Genomic DNA, 15190 nt, shown 5'->3' on the forward strand with positions numbered 1-15190 from the left:
AAAAATTACCAATGAGGTATTGTGCAATGGTTTCTGCTGTCTCATTTGGCGTTTCTTACCTTAATTTTGTTTGCACACTACCATTCTTCCAGTCAAGTATGATCAGGAATATTTTCTCTGTTCCATGGTTACTTAAGTCTGAGAAATGCCACAGTACTGGATTTCATTAAGAGCTTCAAGAGTGATTTCCACTGAGCTTCAGTCTTGGTGCGGGCACTGCTGAACTTTTTAGCTGTGTTAAAGTCTGGAAATGCTTTTGAGTTTTTATTTATTTATTTATTTTTTTTAGCAACACACTAGTGTAATCCATGGATCTGTAGCTATTGGGATGCTTCATAGTATGAAATGCCAGTGCACCTTCTGCTGCAGATACAATATCCTCGTTTTTCCCAGGTGTGACAAAGAACTCTGTCAACTTACTAGATGAATTTTCGCCTCGCACAACTTTTTTATGTTTTTCTGTGTCCATGTAAGCAACAAGATCTCCGGTACCTTTGTTAGACACACAAACGTCTGTGCCAGCTCTGCACACAGTGCACTACGCCTCCCATTTATTCCGACCGGGATGGTACGAGGGAAATTTCTTTTGCAGTTTGTCTGAAAAGATGCACTTGCGCTTTGGCATCTTTTCAGCGCGCCGCTGCGCGCTCTGTCCAGTCTGTGAGCGTGGAACAACACTTAACACAGCAGTTCGGGGATGACGTTGCACATATGGGTCCTCTGTAGGCCTATAGGAAAACCTGGACATTTTCATCCGTCTCGAAAATCTGGTCACCCTAAATTATGTACAAATGCATCAAAGAACACAGCTGGTCAAACCGGTGTAGCATTGGCTGTCCCGGAGTTTGAAGTCAAAATAGGGAAAAGGATCAGTGATGGACTGTCAGCATACAGAAATGCTCGCAATACTGTTAGCTGTTCAATGGGTAGAAGACATGAGACTGTTAAAAGCAGTCATTTGTTCAGACTCAAGCTTGTCATTGGCCATTTTACAGAGTAACCTCTCAGAAAGCAGAGTAGATGTCCTAACAGAGGTTCAGCAGCACTTTACAGAATACACATGACGGGACTTACAGTTGTGTTTTTATGGACTCCAGCTCACTGTGGAGTCAGAGCAAATGAAATGGCAGATAGAGCTGTGAAGGAAGCCACAAAACATGGGGTAGTTGACCTGCCTATTAGCCTCTGTCAGACAGAGGTAAAGAGTATGGTAAGGCAAGAAATGAAGGAAAGATGGCAAAAACAGTGGGAGGAGGAAAGGAGGGCACGATGGTTGTATAAAATTCAAAGGAAAGTAGGAGAGAGGAGGTGGTCATATCGAGAATAAGATGTGGACATACTGGTTTGAACACTACACTATTTATGATAGGGAAACATAATACAGGGAAATGTGAGTACTGTGGAGAAAAAAACTATAGAACATGTTGTCTGTGAAGGTTCTCAGTCATCCAGGTCATCGTAATCTAAGGAGCTTGGAAAGAAAAGCATCTGGATTTCTTTAAGTTGCTTGAAGACGTTTCACCTCTCACCATTTGACCCTAGAACTGAAGAAGCTTCTCGGATGAGAGGTGAAACATCTTCAAGCAACTTAAAGAAGTCCAGATGCTTTTCTTTCTTTCCAAGCTCCTTAGACTATGGAACATGTTATATTACAGTGTCACAAGTATCAGGCGGAGAGTAGACAACTGACCCAAAACCTCAGAAACATAAAAATGAAACTAGATCTTTTTATTTTCATAGATTGATTTACTGCAAATGGACTCAAGAAGTGAAAGTTATCAGGCCTTAATTTCAGTTTTTAAAAGAGGGTAAATAGTTTGGGAGGATTTGAGGGGTTTTTTTGTTTTGTTTTGGTTTTTTGAGCTACGTTGCAGTTCACACTCCACACCGGTTGGTGGCGGTAATGCACCATTCAGTTGTTTGCCAACAGCCAATAAAATTTAGAAGAAGAAGAACCTGCTTTTCCGTAAAACGACTACGTAGCTTGAGAAACAAGAACACATCAAGAAAACGCTGGTTTAACAAGATGAGCAGTGAAAAATACCCGCGGTCTTCTATCGAAGACGATTTTAACTACGGCACTAATGTTGCTACGGCCAGTGTTCAGATCCGTATGGGTGAGTAACAGAACCGTGCTATCTGGCTAACACTGTGATATTATTGGCCGTGTTCATTGTTTTCCTCTACACAGTTATTATTAGTTTCGTTGCCTAAAGATAGCAAAACCTTCCGATGGGTTTTCAGCTACTGTAACGCTGTTTCTTGGTTCATTAGGCTTTCTAAGGAAGGTGTACACCCTCCTGAGCTTGCAGATCATCTTGACCACAGCCACCTCTGCTCTCTTCATGTTCTCTCCGACCATCAAGGAGTTTGTTCTCGCAAGGTGAGAATGAGCTGCTTAATATATAACCAGGTGCTGCTGTCTGTTTCATTTTTCTAAGGACAGGAGACAAAGAGAGCACTCCGTCTCCTCTCACGAGAATCTAAAGTTACATTATCTCCTGCGGAAGCTCCTCGTCTGCTGTCATTACATCATCCATGTTTACACAGCAGTAATGCTTATATCCGCCTCCTCAATATGTGTAATGTTTAGTGATGCCAACAAATACTTGAGAAAACCTCTCAGTGTTGTGCAGTTTCAGAGAGAGTTAATATTATTGTATCATAGTGTCATCGTATTCTTGCAAATATTAGATTTGCTTTATCCTTACATACTGTTTGTTTTGTGACGGCTCTGGCCTTGTTATTATTGCTCGCTGTTTTGCTTCCACCTTTTCAGCTGCACTTCAGGTGGTTAGTTGTTTTTGTGTCCCGGGAGTATCGACTGGGCTGCAACGATTGGAGTAATCTCAGTAATTTGATTATTACAAAGATGATATTGATGCAGTTGTCAGTCTAATTTATACACCCACTATAAACATAATTGAGATTATTTATCTTTACACTTAAGAAAATGTTCGAAAAACGTTTGATGTGGCAGGTATATTTTTTTAAGTAGCTGTGTGCAGTTAAACTATTAAAACATTGCACTTTCTAAAATGGAACCCCATGAGCAATTTAGAAAGAGCTCTGTTTGTTCTCCTTTAAAGTTTTATTATTGCACATTAAACACACAAAAGTATTTCTTATCTGATTCCTCAATGAATCAGTTGAATAACCAATACAATACCCAGTTACTAAAATCATTGATGGCTGCAGCACAAGCTGGGACATCTGTCCTCCCACACTGCAGGCAGTTTACAGATGCATTTCTTATTTTCACTCTTTTGTGTTTGTTGTGTTGATTTGGATGCGGCACCTTGCCTGGGATTACCATAATGACCCTAATATCACTGAAAAGCACAGGATAACTACTTTGATTGCACAGTTTGACCTGAAACTGATAAGTGTGCGAGCGAATGAGTGAGTTTGTGTCTGTAACTCATTAAAGGAGTGTGTGATGTAGTGTGAAGAGTGTGTGGGGGCTGCAGTGAAGAAAAGCGAGTATATCGAGTGTGTCAGCATTCTGAACTCTGCTTTGATCAAAGGATTTTATGCTGCTGTAAACAAGATCTTATGATGGTGTAGATGTTTATTAATATTAAAAATAATGAAGTGTCCAGCCTGACAACCTTCAGGTTTTATTGGCTTTTAGTTTTCTATTTTTGAATATTAATGTTATTTAATTAACAGAATATTTTCTATTATTTCACTTTCAATCTGGAAAATGTTACAAAAGCGTTGAAATAAATATGTTCTAGTACAGTGATAAAGAAGGAAAAACAGTAATTAATTATTGTAAATGTAGCCATTCAGTCCTGACTTTAGTGTCACATACAGATACGTTTTAACAGGCTGATGGACCTGAACACGCAGGTTTGTGAATGTAAGTATTGGAGAAGGAGCGACGTAGAAATAGAAATTCATCCCATAGTGTTTACTACAACTCTGACCCGTGACACTCAGCTCAATTTCAAGGTCAGAGGTCACATTTTTTGTAAATCTTGTGGATGAGGCACAAGTGTTGATTCCCCCCCCATTCATTTTAAGTCCAGGTAAAAGGAGGCCGTGGCTCAGGAGGTGGAGGTGGTTGTCTACCACTGGAAGTGTCATGGTTTGTTCCCTGAGCCCCGAGTTGCCCCCACTGCATCGATCAGTATGTGTGAATAAAACGTGTTTTGTGATAGCGTGTTCATCAGTGTGGCTGAGGTTTGTCCTAGAAAGCTTTGGTGCTCAATCAAGAAGAAAAGAGTCATATAAGCATCCGGCCAGGAAACTGTTGGGAATTCTACAAATACCCTGTTGGAAGCAGCATAAACATAGCAGCCAGGATCTCAGCAGAGTCAGGAAGAGCATGAAGGACTAACTCACGACTGGTGACTATTTAACAAGTAGACAAGATTAGTGTTAAGCTGCGTTGTCATATTAGCAAAGCCTCAAATAACTGCTGTTAACAAATATTAGAGAAACATGTTTGCTTTGTGTCCTGATTGGCCAGTATGTCAGATTATTAAATCCCCAGTTCTGTCGTGGTTTGGGGCTGAATTTCATCCTGTCAAAAATTCATGTCATGTAGTTTTCTGAATATAGAAATGAACTTTAAGAGTTTGAGCCATCGTGCGGCGCCATCTGGAAATCTTCTGATTGGCGACTGATCGATTTTTCATGACAATGGTCCCAAACTGCCAAATGTAGTTCAGGATGTCGGGATAGAAAAGTGATACAGTGTGAGATTAAAGGCGGCCAGTATCCAAAGAGGTAACTTTGGAGTGTCCTTCAGGGAGCTCGGAGGAATATTTCTGATGATGATTTAAAGACATTATTGCACATCAGGCTGTGTTGAAGAGTAATGGTGGTTATCCCAAATATGAACTTTCAAGCTCAGGAGAATTGTACGAAACCAGTTTTACCTGTAAACTGTAATTCCATTTCTGTTTGCAGCGTTCAGTAAATTGTTGCTCTTATTTCTCTTTTTCTAAGCAAAGTGTTAAGAAGTGATGAGTGGCTGACTGCATGTACAGTCTGATCACCTGTCCACAGCGTGCTGTCTGTGCTACCTGCTGTTATAAAATGATTTACTGTGTCCTTGGAATATCAGCAACTTGCCTTGAAGAGAAGAGGAAGAACTGCTGCTTCATTAATCCTTAGTTTTCCAAGTGTTTTGCACATAATCTCTATGAAGCCTGGTTTGCCTTATTGTCTCACTGTGACCTGGTTCCTTCCTCAGCCCGGCTGTGGTGATGGTTTCATCTCTGCTCTCGCTGGTTCTTCTGGTGGCTCTAGCTGTGTACAGGCACCAACATCCAGCTAACCTCTACCTCCTGTTTGCATTTGTAAGTTCTTTTGTTTTCAGTTTGTTGAATATATTTTTTAAATTTGATTGATTGTCACAACTTTAAACGGCAACAGTCAAAATTGTTGTCTGCTCCAGGAAGGTAACGGCGATGAGCAGCGAGTCATTTTTCAGTGAACCCAGTCCAAGAATATTCGTGGTCTAATTCCTGCTCGTGATAGTTGGAGAAAGTCGATTAAAACTAATGTTTTATGAGAACATATTTTTACACCAGGAGACGATGATCACCAATCATCATTGTGACTGTCGACAGGTGGAGTGATTAACTCTGATTGTCTCCTCATCGCAGCATCTGTTAGTGGGTGGGATAGATTAAGGAGCAAGTGAAGATTTTATCCTCAAAGTTTGTATATTATTAGCAGGAAAAATGGACAAGCTTAAGGTTAGAGTTAGTTTGACAGGAGCCACATTTGATGACGGGGTCGGAGCATCTCCAAAGCTGCAGCTGTTGAGGGCGTTCCCGGTCTGCAGTGGTCCGTATCTAAAAAGTGATCCAAGGAAGGAACGTTGGTGAACCACCGACAGAGTCGTGGGTGGTCGAGGCTCACTGATGCACGTGAGGAGCGATGCCTGGCCTGGTCTGATCAAATGGATGAGTTACTGCAGCTCAAGCTAACAAAAAGTATAATACTGCTGCAGGGTGCCCATGCTGACCCCTGTCCGCTGTCAAAGCACCAACAATGGGCACGTGAGCCTCAGCAGTGGACCACAGAGATGGCTTGGTCTGATCACTCACATTTTCTTGTGCATCACGTGGATGGCTGAGTGTGTGTGCGTCACTTACCTGTGAAACACCTGGCACCAGGATGCATTATGGGATGAAGGCGAGCCAGCAGAGGCAGTGTGATGCTTCAGCTAGGAAACCTGGAGTCCTGTTACTTTGACACATACTACCTGCCTAAGCATTGTTGCAGACCGTGTCCAGCCTTTCATGGAAATGGTATTACTGATGGGCGTGGCCTCTTTCAGTCGGCGCCTTGGCACAAAGCAAAAATGATTCACATTTGTTGTCAGCAACGTTTGTCTGTCTCTGGTAGATCAAATGATCAGAATTACAATCATGATGATCAGTTTATTTCCCATTTCCTACATGAAGAGAAGCTAACATGTATAACAGTACCTTGTTTATGAACAGTGGGTAATATAAGTATTAAACACGTCACCAATTTTCCAAGTAAATATATTTTAAAAGGCTCTATTCACAGGTGACGGTAACAACCCATCGGTGCACGCGTGACCTTTGATTTCTGTGCACGTGTGCACTGAAGGGCCTTCTGAAATATATTTAGTAGGAAAATTGGTGACGTGTTTAATATAATGGTGGATGATATCAACTAAACAAGATGACATAAGTTGTTTTTAAAATGGTATGAAATCATAAAATGTTCTTGTTTTCTATTGTTTGTATTTGTGTGTGTAAAATGGTTTTTAATGCTTTTTTATATGTAACTTATTTCATTCCTGTGTCTGTTAAGCTGAAGTTACGATGCCATAAACCTGATGCTGTCCAGCATGAAGCTGTAACATTCCCCACGTTACTTTGTTGCCATGTTTCCTTTTTTATTTTGAGCTGCTCAGCGGCTGCAGCCTCAGTAACTGCTGATTTAATAATGGCTGTGTTGTTGTGTTGCTTAGACTCTTCTGGAGGCGCTGTCTGTTGCCACAGCTCGTAAGTTTTTAGAGTTACATTCTGTTAGTGTCCAGGCTTCCAGGCTACCGTAGACTCTGATGGGATTTCTTTCTCTCCACAGTCACCTTCTATGATTACTCCACGATACTGCAAGCCTTGTTTCTCACCTGTGCTGTGTTCGCTGTATTAACAGCCTACACCTTTCAGTCCAAAAGAGATTTCAGCAAAATGGGAGCTTGGTAAGTTCTGTGTTCTGGTAGGACTCCTTAAATGTCTGTGAAGGTTCTCAGTCATCCAGCTGTCATCCGTAGTGTGAGGAGCTCGGACAGGAAAGTGTCCGAACTTAAGTTTCCTTGAAGATGTTTCATCAGAGAAGCTTCTTCAGTTCTAAGACTAGTAGGTGGAGAGTCACGGATTTTAAGCCTTTTGGGCTTGGGTAGAGGATCAATAGGGGGTCCACGGCCCTCTTGGGTCCCACAGGGCTTCAAATCTGAGACTCTCCACCTACTAGTCTTAGAACTGAAGAAGCTTTTCGGATGAAACGTCTTCAAAGAAACTTGAAGAAGTCCCGACGCTTTCCTGTCCGAGCTCCATAAATGTGCTGTCAGATCACACACAACGTGTAATATGCAGGTGAGATAAGTGGAGAATGTAAATATAACATTCGTAGATTTTGAAAGTTGTGACGACACAAAACACCTTCAATCTGAAGCTAGAGATGTATATGAGCTTTCCACTGATGTCCTACTATCTGACGTGCAGCTGACACACTGAGTCCAGCTAAAGTGAACTGTATCTGTTTCATCCCTGCAGGCTTTTCTCCTGTCTGTGGATCCTCATCATTGGAAGCTTTATGAGGGTGAGTGGAGGGGCCTGATATCAGTGTGTCCGTGTCACATGGGCATAATGAAAGAGGTACAAAGGCCAACGAGTTAAAAACAACAGAAACCTACAGAGAAAAAGGGCTGATGATATTTCTGAGCTAAGCTAAATCCCCTACACATGGGCACGGCTGTGTATGTAAAGAAGTTTAGTTGGAGAATTGTAATGTTGGACTTTTTTCTACATCAAACATTTGCCGAGCCACAGTAGGTGAACTGGTCACAGGTAGAAACGGATTTCCCAGCAAGCTGTGGCAGTGAGACGGCGTGCACAAAAGCACAGTGGGAAAATGAAACCTGTAGTTTCCCTGTTGTGAAGAGTGCAAACTGCAGAGTTGGTCTTTTACTTGGGCCTGCTGGGGTAAAGGGCTTGTAGTGTAGAAGACTTCCAATTTTAAAGCCAGCCTTTGTTCTGCTGCTTTTCCTTGTATAGGATAAGATGTTGTATGATGAGATTTCAGAGTGCTGCAGCTGAAGTTTAACACGGGCTATAAACACGATGAAACAAAAAGGAATGCCAAAAAATAGACACGTTGGTAAAATCAAACACAAACACAGTTTTGCTGCTGGGTACTGTCAGTGTTAGGAGAGTGCTGGCTCTGCGTTGGATGGTTCTTTACCTCCTTCCAGAGAGCAGTAGGCTGAACAAGGACGGGACTGAAGGGTTCTCTGATCTCTTTAAGGAAGTTTTCGATCCAGGCACAAGTGGGAAGTTAAGCCAGCCTAATCACTAGAACGTCAGGGATGATGGTATTAAATAACAGTTTGAGGTGGACGCAGAGCAGTGGTGGTTTGGCTTTAAATGCAACCTGATGGGAGTCAAAGGTGGAGGAAAGGCGGTTTTGATGCTGACTCGAAGCTGGGAGAAAGGTGATTAAGGACCTTCTGCAAGTGCAGCATCCATGCTAACAGTGCTGGGTGAGATGTTTCAGTCCCTCCCACCCACGCCGTGGATTGTTGTCAGATGATCCTCCACCTTAACTTTAAGTCCCCTTGTGCTCTGTTCTCTCTGCAGCTCTTCTTCCACAGTGATGATGCAGGTCTGTTCCTGGCTGGAGCTGGGGCCTTGGTCTTCTGTGGCTTCATCATCTATGACACCAGCATGCTGATGAAGCAGCTCTCTCCTGAGGAGCACATCTTGGCCTCCATTAACCTCTACCTGGACATTGTCAACCTCTTCCTGCACATTCTCCGCGTCCTCGACTCGATGAAGAAGCACTGAGTGCTGCTTCAGGAGAGCTGCAAACCCACAATTTGCCTGTTCAATGATAAATTTATACTCGTGTGAGTGTTGATGTTGGTGCACCAAAAATCCCATTATTGACCTTTGTAACTGTTAAAACAATCGGTGTGTTCTTGGTAAGCTCTTTCTGTTGTTCTCTGCTGTTTGTTTGAAACCCCAAATTAACCAGCGTTGTGGATTATTATCAGTGAGTTTTTCTGTCTTGTAAAGCCAACAAGTACTCGTCCTTTTATGGAGGAAGGCCACACTGCCTAATTTGATATGGAGCCAATGAGCAGCCCGTCTGCTCTAATGCAGCTCATTTCTTTTAAATAGCAGTTCTACACAAACCTTTCCAGTCTTGTTGGTCCAGTTCATGCAGTTTACAGGTGAAGCCTCACACTGAAAGACGAGCTGGATCGATACAAATGCAGGAATCACTGGGCCTCGTTCACAGACGCGTGTGCACAAATCTGATTGGTCAGTATTTCCTTTCTGAATCTGATTGGATTCTGAACAGATTTAGAAACACTTTGTGCGATGCAAACACAAAAAGATTTGCAAACAACATTGGCTTTGTTAGAAAATCTAAGCACATCTTTAACATGAATAATAATTTTGTCAGTACAGTTTTCCAAGACGTAAACCAAACGTGCTCATAGAACGATGCTGATAAGTAATTATAGAACCTGTACACCAGGTTAAAATAAAGGTGAAAATACAGAAAAGGTCTCTGACCTGTCTGAAAAAGACAGGTTCTGTTTAACTTTCCAGATCTTTAAAGTAGGCTTAGAGAAAAGCAACACGTCATGTCACAATCTAAAGCAACCTCTTGGCGCCACGGCTTTGGCACGATGTGAACAGGTTGTTGCAAAGAGGAGTGGGCCAGAGTTCCTCAGTGATAAGAAAGACCCACCGGCAGTTATCACAAATGCTTGATTGCAGTTCTTGCTGCTGAGGGTGATACGAGCAGTTATTAGGTTTAATCGGCAAGTAGTTCATGACATAGATTTAAATAAAATTAGAATTTAAAAACTTCATTTTATATTTGCTCAGGTTATCTTTTCCTAACATTAAAATATATGTATTTATATAACTGTTGTACGACAGTCGATCATCTGAAACGTGACAAATACGCAAAAAGAGAAAAATTAGGAAGGAGGCAAAACCTTTTTGTGCACATTTGTGAATGGGCCCGCTGTTTACATTTTTTATGCATAAGTCAGATTTACTGCTGAGTCACCACAGACCCACTCTCCCTCTGTTAATGGTCTGCCACATGAATACATGCTGATTTAGTGTAAATGAAATATCTGTAAATTCTAAAATTTTGATATTTCCTTTTACTTTTTAATTTATGAGCTTGTCTGTATTGTTTTAAATTCACTGTTTCAGTTGTTTTTGCAAGTCTATACATGAAAAAGACACTTTTTATTTTAAAACAATTAGGTGAAATCATTGTCTTTATGATGTGTGTGAAACTGATTATATAATGATTGTATATGTATGATTGTTAAATTCATTTTAACTTGATTAAAACAGTGAGCTGTTAATGAAAATCTGTTGATACGAGTAAATGTGTGTGTGCTAATGAACAACAGCACTGGATGCATTTCCAGCATTTGCCTGCATTAAGTTTAGCTTCATTCATCTGTTATTAAATGATATATGATTGAAGTTTGTTATGTTCTGTCTTGTAAGACATCATTAAAGTCAGTTATAGGCTCTACATCTGCATCAGCTGATGGTTAAATGTAAAGAGCAAAAACAATAACAGAGAAGCTTGTAGAGAAATATGGAATAAATATAATGAACACAACCTGAAAGCCAGCAGTTCAAAATCCAGGCCCAGGATATGTTGCTAACCATGTCAACAGTGACTGGGAACTTTTGTTCTGAAATCAGAAAATGAACTTTCAAGTCAAGTGGCTTTATTTCCAACCATGTGCAGTGGTGCAGCACACTGAGCCGAGACAGCGTTCCTCCAAGACCATGGTGCTACACATGGCAGGAAATCAACACAGGACTCCATCAAGTGCAGGTGTGCAGAAAATAGTGCAACAGCAGACCGAACACTAGAAAAGTGCAATATAGCCTGAGCAGACCAACATAGCCTGAGTTAGCAATCCAAGATGGTAGCACTGCATGTAAACAGTACTAACACTGTAAACTTCTCATCTGTGCTGCTACTGTTTTGTGTTTTTTGGTGCCACTCCCGAGTTACAAGGTATGGGAATGCCGTGGGGTATGACTTTTCCAGCGTGTTCCAAAAGTATGTTCTATCTCTTATTCCTAACCTTTTCCTTGACCTAAATGCAAACGTATTTGAGGTCAAGGAAAACAGCCGTGCACTGAGAATCAGAACAATGTCACACTGCTCTCCTTAACATAAACCCAGATGTTCACTGTTTTGAAACTCTTATGTGCAGAACATGAACTACAAAATCCATTTGTTTTATGGAGGTCATATAAACAAGAACATTTCAAAGGCTGGAATAGAAATTTGGGGCTGTAAACTATCTACAGCAGATGAACAGTATCTGACAGTCATGTCCTTAAGAAATAGGATAGACTCCTGCAAAGACCTGAAACAGGACCTGAGCGATGACCCTTCAGCTGATCCATCACTGAAGCCTCATCAGAAATGGTCTGGGTTAAAGGGTGGCTGTTAAAGGTATGCAACATTACACAATAACCAGACTGCAAAAATCAGTGGCAATAGGTCTGATGGACTGATCAATTTAAACAGTACCATTAAATTTTGATCTTTAAATCATCTAATTGGCAACAGCCTCATTTTTCAGCATGACAATGATCCCAAACACACTGTCAATGCAGTAAAAGCATAGTTAGATAGAAAAACACGCAGTGGTAAATGGTACATGGACTGATTCTTATATCAAAGCACTGTATACAACACACACTGGAACACCATCATGGATTGGCCTCCCTGAGGGCGCGACTCAGCAGATCTTCGTGACAAAAATAAAAAAGCAGAAATATCCAAAGAAGAAGATAAATCATTGCACTCATTTCCCCAACAAAAACAGAGAAATGGTGGTTCAAGACTTTTGCACAAGACTACTTAGAAGACTAAATGTGATATGCCGTGCAATAAGGAACCACAGAGACTATGTCGACCTCACAGTCATGTCTTTACTGAAATGGAGCATACCCAACCAACGCTGACACCGCTCTCCACAGACTGTTGCCCCCTGGTGGACCAAACCCCGCCCACCCCCTGTTACATCATAACATTCCTCCCCCGTTAAACTGAAACTACTCTGTAGTTTTAAGTACTACATAAAATACCCATAAAAAACGTAACCTTAATTAAAATGTAAAAAACTCGCAACCCTGTGGCTGGCGACTCCTGTGAGCCACTATTCTCTGTATGCGGCGTCACCACTGGTGTAACTTGCACCTCCATGTTTCTTTCATCAGTGTCCATCGTCTCAGCATGGATGATTGGTGCAGCTTTTGGGGGCTCGCCCTGGTGGCCCTCGGGTATTCCTGCTGGTAGGTAAGGCTCCAGGCGGGCAAACAGCCACCACCTTCCCATTGCCCGGCATCACCGTGCAGGAAACAGGCCCCTTCATTTCCTGTATAAGTCCTGGTATCCATTTGGGTCCTGCGGCATAGTTTCTGGTATACACTGTGTCTCCAATAACCAATGTGCCCTCCTTGGCATGTCTATCATGATGCAGTCTTTGGCTATCTTGTTTTGATGTCACTTTCTATTTCAAGTCGGGGTGTATGAGATCAAGAGTACAACTCAACTTCCGGCCCATCATCAACTCAGCGGGGGACGCTGTTGTGATTCGGTAACTAAACAAAGCCCTGTTTAACTTGGTTGCCAGTGTGTCTCCGGTACTCTTTTTCATGAGTTCTTTGAAAGTTTGCACCGCTCTTTCTGCTAACCCATTAGATGCTGGGTGATATGGAGCAGAGCTGACATGTGTGATGCTGTTCTTTGCCATGAACTCTTTAGTTTGTGCACTTACAAAACACTGGGCATTGTCCGAGACCACCGTGAGCGCTGAAACGGTTTCTCAAGCAGTCTATAGTGGCAGCTGATGCCACTGGACACACATATAACCATTTGGAGTGGGCGTCCACTATTACTAGGAACATTTTACCCAAAAATGGGCCAGCATAATCGATAATAAATAAAACTACTTCAAGAGAACCATCAAATCCACTTTTTATCAAATTAAATATTCTCAAATTTAAAGATTTGGTTGACCTCAGAACTGCGTAAACAATTTACAAAGCAGCAAATAAATCTTTGCCCCACAACATTCAGAACTTGTTCCAAATAAGACCAAATACTCCTGACCTGAGAGGAATCCTTATGTTCAGCAAGCCAGTAGTAAGGACAAATGTAAAATATCACAGCATTACAGTCAGAGGAGTTAGTGTGTGGAACACCTGTACAGGTGAGATCAAGACAAGTACATCAATACAAAAACTCACACGATTGTTCAAAAATAATAAATTGCATGAATATAGGAAATCTTCCTCTCAGTGACTGAGTCGTCTCATTGTGTCCTCATTTTTTATAGATCAAGGCCTGAGTAACCCAAGCTTAAGTGTTCATTAAGGTGTTTGTCACATAGATATAAAATAAGCTCAGCGATTAAGGGGTGTTATAGACAGGGAGATTAGTTTATGTAAAAATGTAGTTTGTCGTTGTTCTGGTTTACATGCTGAAAACGGTTTTATTTCTGTATGTTCAATGTGTTAGATTTGTACATAGTTAAACATATCTGATCAAATAATGTTGAGTCCTGGATATGGATTTGTAAGCAATGAAATTTGAAATAAGGGGGTAGGAACAAGAAAAGTGTAAACTTCATCCTACTCCTTTTCAAGCACACACATTCTGTAGACATAGGTATATACATGAAAACTTGATGATTTTTAAGTTTTGTTTTTTTCTGTTGTTATTTCAATTATATTTGCATGTTCGAAATAAAATTATATCTATCTATCTATCTATCTATCTATCTATCTATCTATCTATCTATCTATCTATCTATCTGTATTCTCAATGGCTTCTCCGGCCACTCCCAGGGGTGTAGCGGTTCCTCTTGAGGCCTGAGTCTATGTTCTTGACACGTACTGCAGTACTTCACCTTGTCTTCAATGTCAGTCTCCATATGCAGCCACCACATGTAGCTTCTGGCCAGGCCCTTCATGCGTCTCATTCCCGGGTGTGACTGTGCCAACAGGGCACAGCTACATCAGTCACACCCGCATGACCATCTGGCATGCGGTGAGCTAGCACTGCTCACACTCTGTAGGTGGACGCATCGCAAGATAGAATTAAATCTTTCTTCTCATCATAGTGTGCCAATACACTACTTGACTGCACCAGTTCCAGTTTTTGACTTGCAGAAAACTTTGGTGCCCAACACCACTGTTCCTCCTTTCTCAGAAGCTTGTGCAGTGGGCCCACCAGCGTGGACAAGTTTGGCAAGAACAGAAGTTCAACAACTCCAAATAAGCTTTGAGCTCTGTCACTGATTTTGGGGGTACCGCCTCCAGCACTGGATGTAAACTTGTCTTATCCACCCGGTGTGCTAAAAATGTCACTTCCTTTTCTGTGAACTGACATTTAAACTCAGGGCCGCCTCCTCTAATTGCCGCAGGACTTCATCCAGTCTCTGAAGATGTTCTTGGTCCTTTTTTGGACCATTTACTCCATTCACTGAGTAGTAAAGTGGAATTTTTAGATAAAAGACAACAACAACAACAATTGTTTAAAAAAAAAAAAAACAGAAAACAAACAAACGAGAAAAACAGTAAATTTAATTGGAAAATATTTTATTCACTGATGCAGATTTTTCAAAGCTAAGCCTGACTTGAATTACTGGAAGAATGACGTGAGTCTGTGACGTGAAATTACTTTCATTACTTAACAATTTTGATTTAATGTGATTGTTTTCTCTGACTCTTTTTCCTTTTTGTGTGATTTGTATTTATTTATATTTTTCATACTTGGATGTTTTTCGTTGTTACCGTGCGTGCCTTCAGTTGTTAGATGGTTACTTTTGTTTGTTTGTATACGTGTTCAATAAAGCTATTTGTTTGAAAAAAAAGTAATTAGATATTTAATATGC

At 41.2% G+C, this 15190-nt stretch overlaps 1 protein-coding gene across 1 annotated transcript; it reads left to right on the forward strand.

Annotated features, from left to right (window-relative positions):
- The first annotated feature begins 1926 nt into the window (after nt 1–1926).
- On the forward strand, nt 1927–10624 carry tmbim4 (transmembrane BAX inhibitor motif containing 4). Its single transcript, XM_003455635.5, has 7 exons — nt 1927–2117; nt 2275–2383; nt 5207–5312; nt 6968–7001; nt 7084–7201; nt 7776–7821; nt 8859–10624. The coding sequence occupies exons 1-7, from the start codon at nt 2027–2029 to the stop codon at nt 9063–9065; spliced, it is 711 nt and encodes a 236-aa protein (XP_003455683.3). The 5' UTR covers nt 1927–2026; the 3' UTR covers nt 9066–10624.
- Nucleotides 10625–15190: the final 4566 nt, after the last annotated feature.

The sequence above is a fragment of the Oreochromis niloticus genome, linkage group LG17 (genome assembly GCF_001858045.2).
Source record: "Oreochromis niloticus isolate F11D_XX linkage group LG17, O_niloticus_UMD_NMBU, whole genome shotgun sequence".
Taxonomy (NCBI): Eukaryota; Metazoa; Chordata; class Actinopteri; order Cichliformes; family Cichlidae; genus Oreochromis; species Oreochromis niloticus.

Bases quoted from the DNA above. Each gene is read 5' to 3' on its own strand.
- tmbim4 (XM_003455635.5), top strand. From the start codon at position 2,027: ATGAGCAGTGAAAAATACCCGCGGTCTTCTATCGAAGACGATTTTAAC. The intron at 5,313-6,967 runs GTAAGTTCTTTT...TGTGTTGCTTAG, and splicing joins TCTACCTCCTGTTTGCATTT to ACTCTTCTGGAGGCGCTGTC. The intron at 7,002-7,083 runs GTAAGTTTTTAG...TTCTCTCCACAG, and splicing joins GCTGTCTGTTGCCACAGCTC to TCACCTTCTATGATTACTCC.